Source organism: Sinocyclocheilus grahami, unplaced genomic scaffold, assembly GCF_001515645.1.
Source record: "Sinocyclocheilus grahami isolate Dianchi unplaced genomic scaffold, SAMN03320097.WGS_v1.1 scaffold900.1, whole genome shotgun sequence".
NCBI classification, from domain to species: Eukaryota; Metazoa; Chordata; class Actinopteri; order Cypriniformes; family Cyprinidae; genus Sinocyclocheilus; species Sinocyclocheilus grahami.
The window spans coordinates 389,890-413,799 of record NW_015506079.1 but is presented as its reverse complement, the minus strand read 5'-3'; the positions used below and the strand labels follow the sequence as shown (position 1 = coordinate 413,799).

Here is a 23,910-nt window from a genome sequence, read left to right as displayed (position 1 = left end):
AGTAGGGTCTAAAACTGAAATTAGTTTTCTCTTTATGCAGTCTGAATAATAGCTATATCACAGACGAAGATTGTTGTGTTCTGGCTAAAGCTTTAAATTCAAACCCTTCAAATTTGAAAAAGCTGGATTTAACTGGAACTAAACTCAGAGACACGGGAATGAAGATCTTCTCGACTCTGTTTGAGAACAAACGGTGTAAACTGGAAAAGCTTAAGTAAGTAAATCTCAATATGAAGAACAAATGCACAGTACTGCAAAACGGATTTATGAAAGGATTTATGAAAATCTAAAATCTCAAAATCTCAGTGAATAAAAGTTGTATGCATAGCTTAGATTTTATTTATTTTTTTACTGTGTTCTCTCTTCTACAGGTCTAATTGTATCTGTATTACAAAAGAAGGTTGTGCTACTTTGGCTACAGCGTTTAATTCAAATCCCTCAAATCTGAAAGAGCTGGATCTGAGTGAGACTCCACTAGGAGACTCTGGAGTAACAGAAATCTCCAAACTACTGGGAAATTCACAATGCACACTGAAGATACTCAGGTTTGAATTTAGTTAATTTAAGCATGATTCAATGTAAAATTGAAGCCCCAGACCAGCTAAAAGCGTCTGAAATTAACACCCACCAGTCTCCAGCTGTGGGTAAATGTGATAATTTCATTGTTGGTTAGATTTTCTGTGACAGAATAGATATCTATCAGTGTCACTTACAGTAGTAAAAAATGTGCTTATCTAAATTATTTGTGTAGAAACATGTACAAATATTGACATTTGTTTTTGAGAATGCTGAGCATTATAGATCATAATGGTATAATCCAGATAATTAAACTGATATTACTCAACGAGTAGTTCATATATTTGCTTGTTTTTGTCTTCCTCTAGACTTTCAGACTGCAGTATCACTGAAGAAGGTTATCTAGCTCTGGCTTCAGCTCTGAGATCAAACCCTTCACACCTGATAGAGCTGGATCTCATAGGAAATGATCCTGGACAATCAGGAGTGAAGCAGCTCCTTGATCTTCTAAAAGAACCAGATTGTAAACTAAAACTGAGGTCAGATAAGATGCATGCTTATTTATATCATTATTTAGAGAAATTATAAGTAACACAGATCAGATGCTATTTTTTATTACACCAAGTTTAGTAGTGAATTGATTAAACTTGCTTCATCTTCTCTTCTGCAGGTTTTTGAGTCCTGCTGCAGATGAAGCCTGTCAGTTTGTGACTGGAATTGTGGGTAAAAACCCGTTACTCCTGAGAGAGCTGAATCTGAGTTTACATGAACTAGGAGACACACGAGTGAATCAGATCTCTGCTCTACTGCAGGATAAACACTGTAAACTCAACACACTGATGTGAGTATGTTTTAATAGTTTAATTCTTTAAGTATTTGAGGGCTAAGACTAGGTGAAGCGTGATATTGATTTATCTGTTTGTTATTGTTGTTGTGGGTTCAGGCTGAATGTTCCCTGTCTTTTTTTTCTCTCTGTAGGCTGAATAATAACAGTATTACAGCAGAAGATTGTGCAGCTCTGACTTCAGCGTTTAATTCAAATCCTTCAAACCTGATAGAGCTGGATCTGAGTGGAAATAAACTAGGAAACTCAGGAATTAAAAAGATCTCTCCTTTGTTGAAAAATACACAATGCAGATTGGAGAAACTGAAGTATGTATTTTTATGTATATGTCTGCATATTAATATGCATGTGTATTTAATTAGATTATCTGGAAAAAACTGCTATGGAGGCTTACAATTCAGTTTTACGATTTTCACTTTTTTTTTTCAATTCTTCTTCAATTTCTCTATTTGGACTGACTACTTGTGTCACTTGTACAGTTTTGTTCTAAATACTGTATCTGAATGTATAGTTAATGTTCTTCCAAGTAGTTTGGAAGTCTCTGTCCCAACCAAGAATAAAATACTTTTTTGTATCATAGACTCTCAGACTGCAGTATCACTGAAGAAGGATATAAAGCTCTGGCATCAGCTCTGAGATCAAACCCTTCACACCTGATAGAGCTGGATCTCACAGGAAATGATCCTGGACAATCAGGAGTGAAGCAGCTCAATGATTTACTGCTGGATAGACACTATAAATTACAGATTGTTAGGTAATTAAAATCTTCAAATATTTACTAAAGTGCATGCAGCAGAGGATAAACATTCTGCCATTATGCTGCAACACTGCCTTTAAGAAAGAAAATGGGAGCAGCAAAAGGCATTACATTAACAAGATTTGTTCATTTAAAATTATCATCTGCTTTCTGTAGGTTTTTGAAAAGTCCTGCTGCAGAAGAAGCGTGTGAGTATCTCACTAAAGCTCTGGGTACAAGTCCATTATTACTGAAAGAACTGGATCTGAGTGAAGATAAATTAGGAGACCTGGATGGGAAGAAGCTCTCTGCTCTTTTGATGGACTCTCATAGCAAAGTGCAGAAAATCAAGTGAGTGAACATGATTTTGTACATTATAAATTCAGATTATTCATTATAAAAAAGGTCCGCCACATATGTGAGCAGATATAAAGACCTGTTGATCTGATTAGAGTTGAATATGATCAGAATAATAAATAATGCCGTTTTTGTGTTTAGGCTGAATAATTGTGAGCTGACAGAGAAAAGCTGTTCAGTTCTAGCTACTGTTCTCTCCTCCAAAACCATCCTGAAAGAGATGAACCTGAACAACAGCCGTCTGCTGGACTCAGGAGTCAAAGAGATCTGTGAGGGACTGAAGAATCCTGTGTGTGAGCTGAAGATGCTGAAGTGAGTACATTTCACCATCATGTTCAGTCAACATAGCAGTAATGACGTGTTGATGTGCCATCCTGTGTCTTTGTTACTGATGTTTATTATTTTAAATTTCAGGCTCAGTAAATGTGATCTAACAGAGGAAAGCTGTTCAGCTCTTGCTTCAGTTCTCAGTTCAGACTCCAGCAGTCTGAAGGATCTTGACCTGAGCAATAATAATCTGGAAGATTCAGGAGTGAAGCTGCTCTCTGATGGACTGAAAGAGAACTGTAAACTGGAGAAACTCAGGTGAGCTGATGCCTAACATTTTTAAGATCTCTGGACCTTTTTTACCTTAATTTAGAGTAATCAGTTTTTGTTTACTTTTTAGGGATTAATATTGTTTGGGTACAATATTGTTAATCATCTGAATGTTACATTTTCATTCCTGTTCTAGCCTTTCAGACTGCAGTATCAGTGAAGAAGGTTATATAGCTCTAGCTTCAGCTCTGAGATCAAACCCTTCACACCTGATAGAGCTGGATCTCAGAGGAAATGATCCTGGACAATCAGGAGTGAAGCAGCTCAGTGATCTACTACAGGATCCAAACAGTCAACTAAAGACACTGTTGAGGTGAGATGTGATGAAATAATAAAAATAAATGGCATGCAGTTGAATAATTTACAGAAATATTATTTCATTAAAACAGTCTGTTTGTTGCATCAGAGTTAATAATTATTTCAAGATAAAAACATGGGGTTTTAAGAAGTACTTTCTATTTTTTACATTATACCATAAAAGGTGAGAACTCATTTGAATCTTGCTTCAACTTCCTTCTGCAGGTTTTTGGGTCCTGCTGCAGATGAAGCCTGTCAGTATGTGACTGGAATTGTGGGTAAAAATCCATTACTCCTGAGAGAACTGAATCTAAGTGAACATAAATACTTAAAGAATGTGAAGCAGCTTGCTGCTCTACTGAAAGATAAACATTGTAGACTGAGCATAATTCAGTAAGTATTTTACATGCTTTTCATATTTGTACTTTGCATTAAAACATCCTTAATGTAACAGTAAATTTTTTATTGTTTTTTCAATAACTGGTTAGAATTAACACTTGTTCTACAGTATTCATTTACCAGATGCAACTTAAAAATAAAAATAATATGAGCAGATGCAATTAAGCATGTCACTGATGTTTATAATTCCTGTGTTTTTTTCCTGTTTTCTCTGCAGGCTGAATAATAACAGTTTTACAGAAGAAGGTTGTGCTGCTCTGACTTCAGCATTTAATTCAAACCCTTCTAACTTGAAAGAGCTGGATCTGAGTGGGAATAAACTTGGAGAAACTGGAGTCAATAATATATGTTGTCTGTTGCAAAATCCACAGTGCAGATTAGAGAAACTGAAGTGTGTACTTTAATTTATGTACATTTATGTATGTGAATGTACATTAGTAAATGATTAGAAAATGAATAATTTAATTAGATTAACTGAAGGCTATTACGGCTGAAATAACATTTTCAATTCAATTAAAAAATTTTCCACTTGCATCAACTGTCTTTATTTCGTAAAATATTTAGATGTTCATTTGAAACATCTTAATGCATTTGTAGCTTTTCTATTGACAGAGATTTTTGCAAATATTATATGAGATTTTTGCTTTTATAATATACAGACTTTCAGACTGCAGTATCACTGAAGAAAGTTATAAAACTTTGACTTCAGCTCTGGCATCAAACTCACACCTGATAGAGCTGGATCTCAGAGGAAATGATCCTGGACAATCTGGAGTGAAGGTGATCATGGATTTCCTGCAGAGTGGATGGTTTAAATTAAAAAACATCAGGTAATAAAAGCCTTCAAATATTTCAAAATAAGCTACAGACATGAAATCAGGAGTGTTAAACTATGATATTGAGACAAATGAGCGGGTGCAGCATTGGAAAGACAGAAAGAGTTTACTGAATTGCAATTCAAACAATTTCAAATCCATCACAACTTTTTTATTATTTTTGTACGACAAAAAATATAGTAAAACATAAGCAACAAATTATGCATACTTATTCCCTGATTTGTACAAAAATCTTTTGGTTACACTTTATTTTATGGTGCCCTTGTTACAATGTAATTATACATTTAAGTACTGAGTAATATTAATTAGCTACATGTACTTACTATATGGTTAGGGTTACTTGCATGTAATTATGCATAATTTATTGCTATTATAATAAGTACATGTAACGTGTAAAAAGGACACCTTAAAATAAAGTGTTACCCAACTTTTCTCAGTGAAACAGTTTTTAACCAGACTACACAACACTGCACTTTACTACACTTTAGTACCACACTGCATCCATAGAGAGGATGGGAGATGTAAAAGGTATGCAACTGTAATAATACAGGATCTAATCTAAAACTCTCTTCTTTCTGTAGCTTTTTGAGAAATTCTGCTGCAGAGGAGGCATGCAAATATCTCACTGAAGCTCTAGGTGAAAATCCATTACTGATGCAAGAAATGGATCTGAGCAGACTTAAACTAGGAGACCTGGAATGGGAGAAAATATCTGCTCTTTTGGTGGACTCTCATTGCAAAGTGAAGAAAATAAAGTGAGTGAACGTGATTTTATACTTTATAACTTCTCTCTTAAGGTGTGGTCACATTTACTGTAGCTCAGCAAAATGTGACCCGTGCTGGCTAAATGAGTTTAACTAAAAAAAATCTCGATTTTGGTCGAATTTGAGGTTTTCACAAAAATTTGTTCATTAAGCCCTCCTCTAGTGATCCCAATGCTCCAAATAGTAATTAAACATCTAAAATGATCTTTATTTGTATGTTTTCTGAGAGGAGAACCTTTTCTCCGCTTGGTTCTTGCACAGACTGTCATCCAAAGCTCCTGCATAAAGGCAACACCGACAGCACGCAATCCCGATATATACACATACACAGAATTACAGTATTTAAGTATTCAGACAAACATAATTTATGTCATGTCTTAAGTGAACTTCTGGGGAAAAACACTGGATGTGTAACATTATATTAGATTCATGCATTACAGTAAGTCATAAAATAGGCCGTATGTCGCATTAATATTAATCAAACAATAAAAGAAAAGACGGAATCACTCGCCGCACTTGATTGTACTGCTTTTGTATTTTTAATAATCATTTAATAATTTATTTGTAATAAACACACTAAAGTGATTTTTACATTTGATCATTTGTTTTTGTTAATGCTTTTGTTTAGATGTAAAATACAAAAAAAATGCAGTATACACTTGTTTCTTTCTTATATTTGTTCTATTTTTGCATCTGTTCTTATTTATAACAACAAAGATAAAATTAAAAAACAGCAATATTGTGATTATTAATATAGTAATGATCATTAAGAAAAGAATTGGAGGAAAAGATGCAACATTCCTAGGTTATTTTGCTTTGGAACCGTCATAAAACTTTAAGTCGATTTTTCTCAAAATGGACTCTTGCGATACGGAAATGGACGATAATGCTGACTCTTACCGACTTTAAACAGGTGTAGCTCAGTCATTTTTTGTCTGATTCTAACAGCTCGTACATCATTTTGAAGGTCTTTTAATTGAAAATCTTTTTTGAAAATTTGCTCATTGTGACTCATTTTGCCAGCACAGGTCACAAATGTTTTGTTAACATAAACAGTTATGGTAACATATGTAATATACTAGTTAGAAAACTCCTCTACAGATAAAGACAACACCCAGGAAATGTAATCCTGTGTTGTAATATTTCCAAAGGACAGCATGTATAATGGAAGCAGAAAAGAACCTAAGACAGATCTTTGTGGCACTCCATACTTGTGTTAGATCTGACTGTTCCTCAGTGACAAACATAATGGTAACAGTCAGACAGATAATATCTGAGCAGTCCTGATGACTGTCCATACATATAAACTTATTTTTGTAATCTGTAAGGAATTTAACTCTTTTCAGAGGGTAATCGAATCTGAAGATTCAAAATCAACCTGATTGAACTGATTCCAAATTTGATAGTTTACACTTTATCAACTGTTCGTCCAGCGAGACGTTAACATCAGTATATCTTAACAATTTGGATATTTGTATTATCCCTGGCCACAGGTTAATACATGCTAGTGATAATTTATAAGCTACAAGCTAGGTAGCAAAATCTGGGCAAAGTTTAACTTTAAATACACGACACAAGACAATAATTCTTATAATGACACAAGAATTTATTTGAGCTACTCTATAGATAACATGGTACTAAACTAATGAAAACACGCACACACACACACACACATACAGTTCGAAGGATGAGGATTAACGGAGTCCTGAGGAAGTCCCAAAAGTCTAGTAAGTTATTTGTTCTTAGATCGCACCAAGAAAATCACAAAAGCAGAGACTTGGCTTATCTTTAGTTGCTTAAGATCAATTCAGCACCAGTTTTCCAGCTAGTAAAGAGACCTTGTTTTACATCAGGGCATCAGTGAGGTCATTGAGATCTTTGTCTTGTCCTGGTTGACGTGAGTAACCTCTGACCTTTTTCCAATAAACGATCATGTCATGTTTAGTGACAATGGCATCGCATGCTTGGAAGAGTTCCTGATGTTTGACAGGCTTTTTGTTAGCTGTCTTGAATCCATTCTGTTTCCATCCAGCTAGATGGCATGTGAAGCTTAGACGGGTGTAGTTCGAGTCGGAACAAGCTTTCAAGTTCCCCTGTTGATTGTAGGAGCAGCCATCGACATATGCTGTGGGCATCCCTTCACACACATTCTCCTCGAAGTACCTGTGGTTTGTCAGTTGTGGCTGTGAAGGTTCTTTGGGTTCTGCTGCTGTGTGCAGCATGTCCGTTGAACAGTTCTGGCAGGCTGCTAGCCCGTTTCCTAGAGATGATTTGTGGTTTTGGGCATATTTCGCCTCGACATTCCATCCTTGGAGCGTCATTAACCAGGTAGCTATGCGTGCGTTGGTTACCACGCTGGTTTTACACCATTGTCCTTTGTGGAAGGCGATTTTCGCTCCTGCCATTGCCATCTGGTTCAGGACATGATCGAATTCTTTGAGGTGGTCTGCCACATTTGAGCTTTTCAGAAGAACATCATCCACGTAAACAAGGTTGCCTCTCGTTCTGGCATCAGGGCATGCTTTGTTCAGGAAGATGTTGAATTCTGCTGGTGAGTTGGCATAGCCAAAGGGGCACTATGTGAAGGTGTATTGTCGATTGCCAAAGGTGAATGCCAGCTTGTGTTGGTCATCAGGGTGGACAGGGATTGTCCAAAATCCTGAGGTGACGTCCAGCGTGGAAAGGATCGTTGAGCCTTTGATTTTGGGGATCTCCTGGTCCAACTAAGTTATAGGCCATCGCGATAAGGGTACTTGCTGGTTTAATTTGCGATAGTCAATGGTGGGTCGCCATTTGCCGTTGGGCTTTATAACTAGCCATATCGGGGCAGAGTACGTGCTGTTACAGGGGCGGATGACCCCTTTTTCCAGCATGGAGTCTATGATTTCTTGCACTGATTTCATTTGACGCTATTGGAATCTTGTACTGTCCTACAAATGTGGGTGGCGCATTTGGGCTTGTGGGGATGCGCACCGTGTGGATGTTGGTCAGGCCACAATCCAGGGAGTCCTTTGCGAATGCATTGAACCCGGCGTAGGGTTCCTCAATTGTTGAGTCATTTGAGGGGCTCTGGGCCTTGAGGGTCACCTGTGCAGGTGATTCTGTCGCGGACACTTTCTCTGGACACTGGCAGAATAGAAGTGATGGCAATGATTTCATGGGGTCTTGTGAATGTTACGGTGTCATCGTATTCGTCTGACATTAGTTATGGTATGGTATGGGGCCTATGACAGGTACCATTAGCTCAAAGTCTAGGAACGCCTGGTTGATGAGCCATCCCAGGTGACTGGCTTTGGGAATGTTGATGTCTTTGGCCATACAGTTGTTGAACAACACATACACAACACGAGATGACATTTCAATGAGAGGTGTGGCTTCTAAGGTCAGTCCTAGTCTTAGGCAGGTCCTGGAAGGTTGGAAGAAGCCTAGCTTACTGTTGAGAGTTTGGCCAGGTCGCATGTTGAGGCGGACGCTGACACTCTTGCTGTAGGCAGGTATTGTAGCTTCTTGCTCACTGATCATGGCACATGCGTCTGGCATTGTTTGACCAGATCGAAGGTTCTTGAGGTTGACTGCAGTGGTCAGTTGGTGCAACAGGGGAGCCCATATGACGTCGTTCACGATGTCCACACAGGCATTGAGCCGGACCATGATGTCTGCTCCAATGTAGATGTCATGAGGTAGGTTGGGGACAACGAGGAAGTAGTGACTCAGGTGTCTGTTGTTCCATCGTATGTCCACAGCGCAGATGATCTTGGAGGTAGCCATGGTTATCGACCAGGGACTGAGAGGGAAGCGGTTGTGTCTTGAGACGTGTGGGAGGCTCTGCTGTCTTTGCTTCAATGCTCTGAAAAGCTTCAGTCTGATAGCGGAGTTCTCTGCCCACAGGGCTAGTGCTGCTTCAGACACTGATGTGTCGTGGACATTTATGGCAGTCATGATTCGAGGGGGGCCTGAGTCTGAGTCAGGCGAGCAGCCTGCAGTGAGCAGAGGAAAGGAAGGGTTCAAAGCGATTAAGCAGGTATTTTCCAATGAGGAGTGGATACGTGTTGAGTGGTGAGACTTATATTGGGTGAACAAGGTCCATCTGTCCCACAGTTAGGTGAATTGGGGCCATATATTTTAGTTGTAGGCCGTGTGGGAATATGCTTGAAGGTTCAGCTCGCACCTTTGGAATTTGAGGGGTCCGTTTGTTCTCTCTTGGACTTCTTCAAGGAGTTCAGTTGACATTAGAGTGATGTCGGCTCCCGTGTCCAAAAGGGCTTCGACTTTGATGTGGCGTTCGATGATGATGGAGAGGTAAAACTTTCGTGCTATACCTTTCTCAATGAGGTCGCCCAGTAGTTGAGGGACTGGAGTTTGGGATGAGACAGGTAGGATGTCAGGACTGATCTAGTGTTCTTCGGAGAAGTAGCAGACGAACAAGACAGCACTTTCGGGAACTTGAGTGGTTTCGTCAGCAGGTGTTTGTTGGACGCTGCTGTGATCTGACACATCAGGTGTTGGGTCAGTTTCTGACTGTTTTACGGGTTGTTCAGGTAGGATTTCTTGTCCGTCTGAAGTTATGGAGGTTACGGTTCTCTGAGAGTGAGGTGAGGAAGTGCTGTTCTCTGTGGTTTGTTGGGTCAAGTGGTCGCTGCCTTCTCGTCCAGCTGCTAGTCAGGCTGAATCTGGTTTGTCTTTCTTTTTCCACTTCCGATCCTCCTCCTTGCGTTGGAATAACTCTTTCATCATTACCTTCATCAGTTCTTGTGAGTCGAAACACGGTGATGGCTTTTGTTCTTGTGTGGGTTCATTTTGAGCTCGGTCAGCTTGAAATCTTTGTGAGTTTTTCCGTCGATTCCTTGGGCTGGTTGCTCCAGGGTGTGTTTGTCGTTTTCCCTTGGAGGTTCCGTTGGATTCCCATCAGTTTTTCCCTCTTGAGTTTCCAAATGAGCTTGGTTGATTCCATGATCTCTCCCATTGATTCTCATGAGGTCTGGATTGGTTCCATGACTTCTCCCAGTGACGTCCGGGTGAGTGTTGTCGTCCACGCGGTCCTTCCCAGCGGTTGTTCCTCTGTTTAGGTTGGGTACCAGCGTGGGAGTCCTGTTCTCTGTTGGACGAGGGTGCATTCCACTCTTTGGGTGGCGGTTTGGCATGGTCTTGATGTTGGGCGTCCTCTAGAGCCAGTCCCTGACTTTGAGTGTTGAAGTCAAGAACCGCTGTGGATTTGGCGCCCTTTTCTGAGGCCATCTTTTTTTTGCCGTAGGCTTTATGCGCCAAGTCTCGCAACTGCTTAGCACTCATTGCTCGCGGACATGCAAGGACGCCAAGATGGTGGCTTACCCCAGGATGGAGGTTTCTCAGGAAGAGAGTTTTGAAGTTCAGATCATCTTCCATGTCAGGTTCGTTGCGAGTTCCGAAGTATGCTCGTCTGAGTCGGCTGTAGTTGGCTTGAGGAGATTCATGACGACCTTGTTTCATCTCCAGGGCAGCAAATTCTTTAATGAGGGCTTCTCGGAGCAGGTGGTAATCAGTTTTTGTGTGAGCAGGCTGCCGGTCCAGGAAGCTGCGCACTTCAGTGCTGGATGTTGTTCAGAGCAAATAGAATCTGTCTTTGCCAGTGACATTGGGTCTCATTTCCAGGTGAAAATCGATATCTTGCAGATAAGCTTGGACATCCTGGCTACCTGGCACACTTGGGGTGAATTTGCCAATTTTCCTGGTGAGCTTGTCAAGGTCTTTGAGCAATGATCTGTGGCTGGCTGGAGCAGGTTCTTTTAACTTTGTCGTGAGCTAAAGTTCTTCAGAGGGAGCTGGTGAATGTTTCAGCACTGCCCCCTCCCCCTTTTGATCACGTGTCAGTCCAGGAACAGGGGACCCGGTCCTGCTCGGCAGGGGTGAGACTGGTGCCCGTCGTGTCCTTGTTGGCTCAGCTCGTAGGCATGTCTAAGTTCCTCTCTGACGCTGTCGGACTCCTCTTTGATGTAGTCCAGCTGTCGTGTTTGGCGGCTGATCTCATTTCTTGACTCATCCAGGTGAGTTTTAAGGGTTTTAATTCTGCCGTTCTTGTCTCTGAAGTCGGCCTTTGCCTTTTGCAGGAGCTGTTCTGCATACTATAGCTTGTTGGAGAGATCAGCGTAGTCTGCCTTGCCTTGTTCCATTTCTTGGGTAGTAGCTGCTAGGGTCTATTTTAGCCTGGTGATCTCCTCCTCGGCACCTTGTTCCACCTGATCGGGCCCTTCCCGTCATTCCTGAGCCTCCAGTTCTAGCTGCTCGACGCGTCGTTGTGACTGTAGCTCTGACTTTGGTCTTGTCTCATAAGGCTTGTTATGTTGCCATCCAGCTGGTCCTGTGTCTGATGCTTCAGTGTTTCAGCAGCCTTAGGTAGGAGGCTGTCTGTTGCAACACTTAGCCATGTCTCGAGGTCATCCCAGTGGCCAACAGAGTCTTTTGTGCGAGACATGTTTTGACGCGGTGAGGGAGATCTAGAACCTAGACTGACACAGACCTTGAAGAGGAGAAAACAAAACAAAACAAACAAGTAAAAACAGAGGTGTAAGTGTGCAATGTCAAGTGTGGTTTGACGTTGAGTGTGTAATGGGCAGGTGAGTGTGGTTCTCAGTGACTGTGATCCTCTGGTGGGCGTGCTTCTAATTTGTAGTCTCTGTGGGGACAATTAGTTAGCAGACACAGGTAGCACAGCTAGAGAAGAGAGGGAGAAAAGAAGAATAACAAACAGAGCAAGGAACAGAATAATAATTGGCTGCTTCCACTTTTCCTATAAGAGAAAGGTTTTTTTTTTTCAAAGAAAGATAAGAGCTAATGGTAAGATGAGAGAGAAAGACAAAACAAAATACCCTTTTCTGGTTGCAGAGTGAGTACAATGAAATTTTCTTTCTCTTTTTTTTTTGTTAAGTTTGATTTAGAAGGATACTTCTAGACTGGGGTTTGGAAATGGGATTTCTAAATACCAGGACTGTGATTGTTATTAAAATTCCTCAGGGGCGAAATAAAGACAATAACAATGACAGTATTGGTTTCTCAGCTGGTAGGATTGACAACCATACACCGATTAGAGCGTTTCTAGACATGTGTTCAATATTTGGCGGACGCCTATCAGTCCTCTTGTTGACCTGCTTTAGCCTTAGCTGGGTAGGATCACAGGGTGAGAAGGGAAGGTAGGGTGAGAGTCAAACAATTTTGAAACGAAGTGTTCAAGTTTCACAAATATTTGTTAAATGTTTCTAAATTTCTCTGCTTTTATGATTCTCACAGGTACATCCCAAAAACAGCAGCAGTAGTCAAATCAGAACAAGACAGCTGCGAGAGAGAGAAGAAGGAGAGAGAAGTTTTGCTCCCAATGTTAGGAAAAATTACAGGGTGGTGACGCTGTTGAGTCGATAAACCTAGGGGGTTGGTTTTACTGTGTTAAGAGGATAAAACTAACTAACCTATGTATTGAGGAAAACCCTAATTTTATTTTTGGGGTTTTACTAGCTGGATGGGCCAGTGCTCTTATAGACTAGGCTTGGTGGTGAGTTAAGTTGGTTCAGTGGAGTCCAGTGGCAGGGCCCACTGCCTGAGCGCACCAAGTGAGCTCCTGTAAGGTCACCGGACACTCTGTCCTCACATACTGCAGTGAGCCTCTCAAACAGCTACGGCTTTTAGCACAACCGGGCAACACTCGGGTGAGGCACGTCAACGACTAACTGGCCTGAAAAGAGAATGGGGCTAAGCCCTGCAAGCTGACCCGTCAGTGCAGACCCGTAGTCTGATGTACCTCGTCAATAGCCGACAGGGTGGTGTATCCAAACCTTCGCCCAGTTAGCCTTTGTTGACTCCTCCGATGCCCGATTGCTAATGCCTCACTGCGTGCCTTCACTTGCAATACTAGGATGGAAATATTCGGTTTCACCACCAGCCCGCACCAGGTTACGTCAGAACAGGTGGCTCTGCTCACTGTGACTCACCGAGACAACTGTCACTTCACCGACCAAGCACTAGGGGGCGCACTATCATCTAACAGACTTAAGCCAAAGGGGAAACCTATGAAAGTTTAGCTGAGTTAATGAATTAACTGAAGGAAAGAAAAGAAAAAACAGCCTAACAGATAGGAACAAAACTTGATGGCAAATTAAATTAGAATTTCAAATTAGAAATGGTAGTTCATGATTAAAATTTTAATGATGTCATCATTAAAATTGATAAGAGCGATTAAAATTAAATTAATCAAATGTATCGTTGAAGTAGGGAAACCCATCCCTAATTAACTACTAATGAAATTAAAATTACAGAGCAATATTGATAGTTAATGATTAAAAATGTAATGTTGTTGTCATAAGAGCAATTAGAAATTCGATTTCATCAATAAGTATTGTTGCAATATGGAAGCAGAAACTGTAATTAATTACTGCAAATGTTATTGGGGACAATATTGGAAACAAAATTCTGCAATACTGTATCTGCAACTGTATCTAAGGTGCTAGAGAAAATAGCAATTTTAGCCATTGTGGTGCACATGTGTAAGTATATTTAAAGACCATGGTCTGACATTTTTAATAAATAATGCTGTTTTTCTGTTCAGGCTGAATAATATTAAATTGAAAAAGAAAAGCTGCTTAGTTCTAGCTACTGTCCTCTCCAAAAACAACACCCTGAAAGAGATGGACCTGAGCAAAAGTCTTCTGCTGGACTCAGGAGTCAAAGAGATCTGTGAGGGACTAAAGAAACCTGAGTGTAAACTGAAGATACTGAAGTGAGTACATTTCACACAATACAATGGGTCCAAAAATTGTAATGTTGGTTGCTTGATCATTTTTAATTTTCCAAATTTTGAATCTACATTTTGAGTATGTATTGGTATTGCAAAACCAGCATTTTACTTGGTTTAACCACAGTGGATCACAATTTATTTCTGGTTTGCAATTGCATTTTTAAAGAGCCCCTAAAGGGACATGGTGGTGGGAAAAATATGGGGTGAGAGGAATTATTATTATTATTTTTTTTAAATCTTTTGCGTTCTCTCGCAAAACTTTTGCATTCCCCTGAGAAACTTTGCGTTCGCTCGCAAAACTTTGCGTTCGCTCACAAAACTTTGCATTCTCTCGCAAAGATATTTGTGTTCCCCCACAAAACTTTTGCATTCTCTCGCAAAGATATTTGCGTTCTCTCACAAAACCAGTTCAGTTCAGACAGTTACATTACATTTACATTTAGTCATTTAGAAGACGCTTTTTATCCAAAGCGACTCACAAATGAGGACAATGGAAGCAATCATAATCAACAAAAGTGCAATAATATGTAAGTGCTATGACAAGTCTCAGTTAGCCAAACGCAGTACATGTAGCAAAGTTTTTTTTTTTTGTTAATTATATAATAAATAAAAAGAAAACAAATAGATAGAATAGAGAAAGCTAGTGTTAGAGGCCTTTTTTTTGAAGAGAACAAGTAGTTGGAAAACAAATAGAGTGCAAGTCTTAAAGGGTCAAGTTTTTTTTTTGTTTAATAAAAAAAGAAAACAAATAGACAGAATTAGAATAGAAAGTGCTAGAGTTAGAGGGTCAAATAAAGATGAAAGAGATGCGTTTTTAGTCGTTTCTTGAAACGAACACTTCCTGTTTACACAGCTTGCAGTGGTTCATACTGTTTCCTACATTGTAAAAAAAAATCTGTGACATTTACGGTAAAATACCGGCAGCTGTGGTTGCCAGAACTTCACCTTAAAAAATATGGTAGCAACTTTTAGGTTTTACAGACTTCACTTAAATTCACAATAAAATACCGTATTCCATTAACTGATGTAATGTTAATAAACCAACATACTGAAGTGTTAATATCTGTTTTGAACCATTGTAATGCACTGATAACCACCAAAAACTGGTGGTGATGAGAAAGTCACATGATGAACCAACGTTTACCACAAACATTTATATATAAAATATTTATATATAGAAGGTGCACAGTGTCATTCCCACAAACACTAAACCCCATCATGGTGACACACATGATACTGAAATAATGCAATAAACATTAATTTAACAATATTAGATGTAAGCTGAAACCCTAATGTACACAAGTGATAAGAAAAAACTAAGAAGAAACATGTTAATTCAACAAAAAAAAACATCAAATATGAAGTGTCATGCAGGGAATTCTGGGAGTGTCAATTTACGTTTTTTCACTGTAAATTATACAATGACTTTTTCTTTTTCACTTCCAAAAGCCGTATTTTTAACAGTATTTTACTGTCAAAAAAGTATTTCACCCAAAAATGAAAATTTGATGTTTATCTGCTTACCCCAAGGGCATCCAAGATCTAGGTGACTTTGTTTCTTCAGTAGAACACAAATGAAGATTTTTAACAGGACAGTTCAGACATTGCAGTGCATCAGAGGTAAAAAAAAAACTATATAAATACTGTTCAGTTTCTTGCACAGACCGATCGTTTCGTGTCTTTACACATCAATGTATCGTAACGAGCCACAGGGTTTAATTTGGTTTTGTTTGTGTGGGGGGTTTTTTTTACTCTCAAAGTCGTGATTCCCATTCACTTCCATTATAAGACTGACAGACTGCAACGGTTTGAGTTAAAAATCTTTGTTTGTGTTCTACTGAAGAAACAAAGTCACCTACATCTTGGATGCCGTGGGGGTAAGCAGATAAGCATCAAATTTTCATTTTTGGGTGAACTATCCCTATAAAATATGCTAACAGTTTATTTTGATGGTTACCAACAGACATTCTGCAGAAGAAACTTCGCAAATACATGTCAACTTATTTTACTAACCTTAACCTAACAGTCTACTAATACTTTAGTGACAGTTAGTTGACATGAAGTTGCACATTATGTACAGGTAGTATAATGCCTAAAGTAATAAATTTGATCTGCAATGTTCATTTTAAATCAAGTTGTTATTTTTTGTAGACTCTCAGACTGCAGTATCACTGAAGAAGGTTATCTAGCTCTGGCTTCAGCTCTGAGATCAAACCCTTCACACCTGATAGAGCTGGATCTCACAGGAAATGATCCTGGACAATCAGGAGTGGAGCAGCTCATTAAAGTGAAACAGAATCGATCATGTAAACTGGAAACACTGAGGTGAGTGTTCTTAAAATACATTGCAATAATTTTACATCTTTATGTTGGTTTAATTCTCTTTCCACTAAATACATGTATGCCTACAGGGCTGTTCACAAAGATAGCTATGTCTGTTTGAGTTTGCTTTTTATCACATTACTAAATTGTTTATGTCTAACTGCAGGTAATGTCACTGTATTTGCTTTGTCTTCAGGTTTTTACAAAGTCCTGCAGATGAAGCCTGTCGGTATGTGACTAGAATTGTGTGTAAAAACCCATTACTCGTGAGAGAGTTGAATCTGAGTGGGCATAATCTAGACCTAAAAAAATTGAATCTGCTCACAGCTTTGCTGCAGGATAAACACTGTAACCTCAACCGACTTCAGTGAGTATTGATTTCATTTATTATTTTACATTTAATGTATGTTACTTAAATCAGGTGATCAAAGCACAATTCTCCTCAGTAATAACTGAATGTTGGCATCAAGCACTGTTTGTAAATTCTCCCTCTCCTGTTCAACATTTTAGGCTGTGTGATTGTGGTCTAACAGAGGAAAGCTGTTCAGCTCTTGCTACAGTCCTGAGATCAAACCCCAGTCTGAAAGAACTTGACATGAGCAACAATAATCTGCAGGATTCAGGAGTGAAGAAACTCCAAAAGGGATTAGAGAATGCACACTGCACACTGGAGAAACTGAGGTAAGAGAGCAAAGTGAAACATTGTCTGATTTTAGTAATAACATTCAGTTTCAGATTTGGGTATAACACGTTACATAGTAACTGTATTCTAGTTACTTTTCCTGGTAACGCAGTAATGTAATGCGTTACATTTTAAATGTATGTAATTTGATTACAGTCACTAATGTCAATAAAATTACTTAAGTTACAAATGCAGTGTTAAAAGATATGAAGTAAAAATCATGTTTTACGCATCAGTATGCCCTTTAATAAATCACTAGAGAATGCAAGCTAAAATGCAGACGAGTCCTACAACATTTAGATGCAATGAAAGGTTGCATATTTCAAAATGTTGCACTTGATTTCACATATTTTAGTCTGGCATTATAGTTTGGGAAATCTATCGCATCTCATTTTTCTGAGGTAAATTTAAGGTTTATTCCTCACAGCGCGTCTTCTTCCAAAAACGAAAAGTAGCCGAGATGAACTTGATGAATCTTTGTTTGTTTACAGAGGTGATGTGGGCGTTTACATGTTTGCTTGTCTTAAGCCTGGTTTTATGTGGATGATTATTTTACAGTGGGCGATGTGCGTGGGCGAGATCACATTATAGGCTAGATGAGCTCAGACAAAAGACTGTACCTCGCGTTGGTTTCATAAGAATTATTTTATCAGAGAATATTTGTTAAGACAAGACTTACTTCATTTAAAAAATAGACACTTCAAGCTTTCTTTATATATATTTCTCATGTCGGTGTGTCAAGTATTCGCTGAGTTTTCTTTTATTTAATGATGCGTGTCAGGAAGATATTCACGGAGACTGAAAATGCAGAAAGCGCACCCTATTTGTTTTCTTTATTTTACAAAAGCACAGTGTTTTGTTGATATTGCGAGTGTATACAAATAAAAGTAGACCTTTTACAGTTTCAAAGAATGTATTACTCTTATGTGTATGATAATGAAACATTTAAAATATTTTGAAACATTTTAAGTTTGTAAAATGCAGGAAAAAATGCAAGTGATCATTCAAATTCTATATGGACATTATATTAATGAGCTTTTGGAATAAAATAGTAAAACTGCAATGACCTCTATGTACTATATGTACTGGCTGTGGTTATGAACCATAAATAATGTATGTTGATTGTAAACATTTGATCATGACTACTTATGATATATTACTGTAATTAATTACAAGACAACAATTAGGGGCCGGTATGTTATAGCCATTTAGGAAAGTATTTTTATTTTATATTATTTATGTTTAAATATTATTTGTTTGTGTTTTGTTTTGTTCAATTTGCTAATTAAGAAAATTGTAAACGTCATAAGGGCGTGGTAAATTGGACGGCAGGACGCCGGAAGAGGGGAAGTGGGTCAGACATAATTTTTTGACTACTTCGTACGTTTTTGTTTGTAGAATCCCTTGTTTCGAACGAGTTTCGTTTGGTATAATTTGTATCTTAATTTTTATATGTTTTTTGTTGGTCAATTATTTACAAGAATAAATGGGGCCAAGAATAAGCGTTTCATGGAATGAAGTGCGTTCAAAACAAAGCCCACTACCATGCTTCCGCGGCCAAACAAAGGCCAAAACCACATGCTGTTTTAATATTTATGTAATGTTTCAGTCCATATTAAATTAATGAAAGAACTTTGAGTTTCACTTTGCAGTGTATTTTTTTAGGTTTGATAACTTGAAGCAAACTTGAACGTAAAGCAACTTCAACGTAAAGTAATTAGTAATCTGATTACTTTTTAATTGCAGTAATCAGTAATGTAATCAAATTACAATTTTAAAGAAGTAATTAGTAATTTGTAGTGGATTACTTTTTTGAGTAATTTACCCAACACTGTTCAGTTTTATTCAAAGTTCAGATTACCACAGAAAATTAAAGCTAAAAGAAAGACTTAAGATGATGATGAATTGTTCTCTGATCACAAGAGAAAATAAAATGTTTTTTGTGTTTGTTTGTTTTAAAACATTGTTTCAGTGATATGATCTCTTTTCTGTAGACTTTTAGACTGCAGTATCACTGAAGAAGGTTATAAAGCTCTGGCTTCAGCTCTGAGATCAAACCCTTCACACCTGATAGAGCTGGATCTCAGAGGAAATGATCCTGGACCATCAGGAGTGAAGCAGCTCAATGATTTACTACAGGATAAAAACTATAAACTGAAGACTCTGAGGTGAGATGTGATGAAATTAATAATATACTGGCTAATTATTTTTATGTAAATATTTCATTAAAACAGCATACTGTTTAAGTAACATTAAAGTGATTTCAGGATTTAAAAAGCTGACTTTTTTGAATTACATTACACCATAAATGTGTGGTAACTGAATTATATCCTCATATCCTTTCCTGCAGGTTTTTGGGTCCTGGTGCAGATGAAGCCTGTCAGTATGCAATGAAAGTTCAGGGTAAAAACCCATTACTCCTGAGAGAGCTGAATCTGAGTGAAAATAAACTAGGAGATACACGAGTGAATCAGATCGCTGCTCTACTGCAGGATAAACACTGCAAATTGAACATAATTCAGTGAGTATTTTACATGGTTTAAAATATTGCAATAGTATATAATATTGTTTTGTCATTGTGAAGGGAATCCGAAGTGTTTTTCTACGTAAAGCAGGAAAGATGTAATGTCAAGCCTAAACAGTACTTTCAGTTATTAATTTAATATTTCAGCTGTTGGAGATAGGACATTATGTAATTACAGTCAATTATTCTGGCATAGTTATCGACACAGGTTTAACTGAACCACTATATATCGTTTGATATCATATAATGAATAAATCCAAGGCTGCGTTTCCCAAAAGCATCGTAAGCCTAAGTTGATCGTAGCTTCATTGTCACCAATAGAGCTATGATCAACTTAGGCTTATGATGCTTTTGGGAAACGCAGCCCAAATAGTCAAAAAAGTCAACTCTTTTATCAACCTAAGAGGCAGAGGATGTGCAGAAAGCAGGAGATGAAATGGTTAAAAAGAGCAGAGTTTAAATTATCTTATTTGCAGACTTCATCTGACTAGAACAAATTCAACAAGTGTTAGTATAAAAGCAAAAGCAATGGAAAATTACTGTTTCACAATATTGTCCTGTGATGTTAAATACCTGGAGTTAAAGACACTCTTATCTCTAACTTACTTGTGAAGAAAACAGCACACAACATAAGAAAAATCTAAAAATAAAATGAGTGAATATGCGGGAAATTATATTAATGAGATAAACAAAATAAAGTAAGTACAACACAGATCTCTTGAAGGCCCAAAAACAGGTTACTATTAAGAATCTTCAGATCATTCACACATCTATTGGTCATCATTGATCTGAGCCAGTTTCTTTTCTCTTGTTGTCTTCAGTCTGTGTAAATGCAGTATTACAGAGAAACAGTGTCTCATCCTGACTTCAGCTCTAAATTCAAACCCATCACACCTGAGAGAACTGGACCTGAGTGGAAATAAACTGGGAGATGGTGGAGTGGAAAACCTTGGTGTTTTGCTAAGCAATTTACAATGCAAGCTTGAAAAACTGAAGTTAGTAATAATATACTGTACAGCTACAGTGTGATTAAAGTTTATTTTAAGGCAACAGCTCCTAAGTTACATTGTTTATGGCAGTGCACTTTCTGGGCTTTCCCTTTTGGTCACACTTTTTAAAAATTTCTAGTAATTCATTTCAAGCATTTGATACAGTGTACTGATTGTGTTCTTGCATAAATCTGCTATAACACCAGAGAATAAAGAGAGACATCAAATAAATAGTTTTTAAAAAAGAAAGAAGAAACAGTGTTTTCCAGCATACAGAACTAGTGTGAATGAGTTTAAAACAAACAAAATTCCTGCTGCAGCTCTTCACTAAGATGGTCATCCTTGTCTTTTCTCTTTGTGTCTTCAGTCTGTGTGGATGCAGTATTACAGAGAATCAGTGTGTCAGCATGATGTCAGCTCTATTTTCAAATGTTTCACACCTGAGAGAGCTGGACCTGAGTGACAATAAAATAAAGAACACAGGAGTGAATATCTTATGTGACATACTGAAGGATTCACAATGTAAAATGGAGAGACTGAGGTGAGGAACGTTCACAAATATTTCAAACCAAAGCCTAAGGAAAATTTGTTTAGGTATTTGAATGTAACAGAATGAAGAGTTTATCTCATTTCTCTCAATGTAGGTTAAGTGAGTGTGAAATAACAGATGAAGGTTGTTCTGATGTGACTTCAGCTCTGAAATCAAACCCATCACACCTCAGAGAGCTGAACCTCAGTGAGAATAAACTAGGAGACTCTGGAGTGAAAAACCTCAGTGATCTACTGATGAACCCACAATGCAAGCTGAAAAACCTAGAGTTAGTAACATTACTGTACAGCATTTACAGTGTGATTAAAGTTTACGATTTATTTTATTTTAAAGTTGCCATGAAATCTAAATTGACCCATTTATTTTCTTAACATCTGAATGAAACCGAAGTTGTGATCCTATATTTTCCTTATTGTGTCATATCTGAAGCATATATTATGTAAACAGCTTGTCAAGTGGGAAAAAATGACTTATTTTGTACCTTAGGATTTGATTGGATCATTGTAAATGATGTCGTTTGCTGATTTTTCTTGTTTGATGAGCTGTTTCACTCATTTATGGAAATACTCCATAAAGTCAGTCACAAAGTCTTTCATGCTTACTATAAGGCAACATTTTCATTTCTTTAAACTACACTTTGAAAATAGCTTTAAAAATATTACATTAAATAATTAAAGACTCTACTTGTATCCATATTATGTACTATTTATCCGTACTCAAATGTACAGTACTTTACATGGATCTGAGTCATTGTAGTTTCTTTTTTTCAGGCTGTGTAACTGCAGTATTACAGAGAAACAGTGTGTCATCCTGACTTCAGCTCTGAAATCAATCCCATCACACCTGAGAGAGCTGGACCTGAGTGGGAATAAAATAAAAGACAAGGGAGTGAAGCACTTATGTGACGTACTGAAAGACTCACAGTGTAAACTGGAGAGATTGAGGTGAGGAACACTGACAAAAGAATCAACATGCTTAAAATTGCTGTTTAAATCAGGACACTTGATTGAAGGGCTCATGAAGAGCTCACAATTCTTCACCATAGTGATTTATTTGGTGATCTGTTGAAAATAAGATGATCTCTCTTTCTCTGTCGTCTTTGTAGTTTAAGTGACTGTGGCATTACAGATGTTGCTTGTTTGGCTCAGTCTTTGGCTAAAACCAATGCACTGCAGTTTTTAAAAGAACTTGATCTGAGAAAAAACAAGATTGGAGACTCAGTGAAGCAGCTCGGTGATGTGATACAAGACTCAAACTGTAACCTGAGGTGAGTAAACATCTCTTTGTGATATTAAAGAGAGCTTCATTTTTTTAATGTACCTTTGATACCACAATTTTATGGAACAATAGTTTTATTAATTGCTTTAGTAGAAAATCGCTAAAGTCGGCTAGAATAAAAATAGACTGATAGGCTTGGACAGACTGTAGCACAATGCTGCATCACATTACTTTATTGAAGGTACTTTCTAAATATCCTAGAAACACTTTAAACATATTTAACTTAGCATGTGTGTATATTGGTGTGTGTGTGTGTGTGTGTGTGTGTGTGTTAGAGATGAGTAAGTTATTTGAGCATGATACTCAAGAAGGTCAAGATTAAAGTAATGCAAAATTCTGTAGTGGAAAGTTTATATGTGTTAAAATTAAATTGTATACATAGCTATTTCATAAGAATCTTAAATATATTCCATCATTTGTGTCTTTATATACACTAGCATCAGAAGTTTGGAGTGATTAAGGTTCAATGTTTTTTTTTTACTGTATTTATTTGATCAAAGGTACAGTAAAAACTAAAATATTATTACAATTTTAAATAGATATTTTGACACTGAAGACTTTGGTTTGGGAGTGTTTCACTTTAGGCACACACTCACCCACTCATTTATTTAGTGTCTAATTTGCTATTTGTTCTACCCAGCACTAATTATTTTCTCTTCTGATTCCTCTTTACAGCCTAGACAAAGACAACTGGGTCAAAGCTGGTTTTAACTACCTTGGTGGATTACTTAGACCTTGGTCTAAAACTCAGGAACTTGTGAAATCAACAGAACCAGACCCATCATCAGGTGAGGATCCTCTGAAGAGCTTTATATCTATGAGGACAAATTAATGTGATGAGATATCTGCATCTAAAATGTACATTGAATATTTGAATATGAACTCAGCTCAGTCTTTGAATGAGTTTTAGATCATCAAGAACAACTAAACGCTATTATGAATTCAATGTGTTTTACACACATTTATCTGAACAGCAAGTTTAAATACAGTAGCATTGTTTTAACAAATGCAAGGTTTATTATACTAACTCATGTATTACTATGTAAAATAATTGAGAGTGCATACCGTTTCAAAGAGACTCAGACTTGCATATTAAATAATGCAGCATTAATAGGCACACAAAAATTATAATTTGTGTTTTACAGGTGGAATGGAGAAGGAAGAAGGGCCTGGTCAGAGCTCACATGGGTCCTATCAGAAGAAACCTGGCTCTTCAGTATAAATCCTAAATACAAACAGTACTGTTGGGTTTAAACTCATTAATATCATTAATATGTTGCTAATCTGACACATATATATTAAATAAGACAATAAAATTGAAAGTCTAAAATGGTATAGTTAAATTGTTTCTTACATGCTCTCATATGTTTTATGTATTCTTTTTACCATAATTTAAGTTTACATTTCTATGCGTTTTACATTGTTTCCTACATTTTATGTATGTGTATATATATATATATA

At 37.6% G+C, this 23,910-nt stretch overlaps 1 protein-coding gene across 1 annotated transcript in view; it reads left to right on the top strand.

Moving 5' to 3' along the window:
* The window catches only part of LOC107563976 (uncharacterized), a 121,970-nt gene that overhangs the window by 17,824 nt on the left and 80,236 nt on the right, over window positions 1-23,910 (top strand). Inside the window, exons 16-36 of the mRNA XM_016248939.1 lie at window positions 41-214; window positions 885-1,055; window positions 1,187-1,357; window positions 1,495-1,668; window positions 1,941-2,114; window positions 2,274-2,447; window positions 2,595-2,765; window positions 2,868-3,038; window positions 3,187-3,363; window positions 3,573-3,740; window positions 3,964-4,137; window positions 4,406-4,576; window positions 5,164-5,337; window positions 13,916-14,086; window positions 16,256-16,429; window positions 16,623-16,793; window positions 16,937-17,107; window positions 19,103-19,276; window positions 19,459-19,629; window positions 20,454-20,627; window positions 21,266-21,439. Coding sequence (XP_016104425.1) covers window positions 41-214; window positions 885-1,055; window positions 1,187-1,357; window positions 1,495-1,668; window positions 1,941-2,114; window positions 2,274-2,447; window positions 2,595-2,765; window positions 2,868-3,038; window positions 3,187-3,363; window positions 3,573-3,740; window positions 3,964-4,137; window positions 4,406-4,576; window positions 5,164-5,337; window positions 13,916-14,086; window positions 16,256-16,429; window positions 16,623-16,793; window positions 16,937-17,107; window positions 19,103-19,276; window positions 19,459-19,629; window positions 20,454-20,627; window positions 21,266-21,439 — 3,624 coding nt within the window. The remainder of the gene's footprint in view (window positions 1-40; window positions 215-884; window positions 1,056-1,186; window positions 1,358-1,494; window positions 1,669-1,940; window positions 2,115-2,273; window positions 2,448-2,594; window positions 2,766-2,867; window positions 3,039-3,186; window positions 3,364-3,572; window positions 3,741-3,963; window positions 4,138-4,405; window positions 4,577-5,163; window positions 5,338-13,915; window positions 14,087-16,255; window positions 16,430-16,622; window positions 16,794-16,936; window positions 17,108-19,102; window positions 19,277-19,458; window positions 19,630-20,453; window positions 20,628-21,265; window positions 21,440-23,910) is intronic.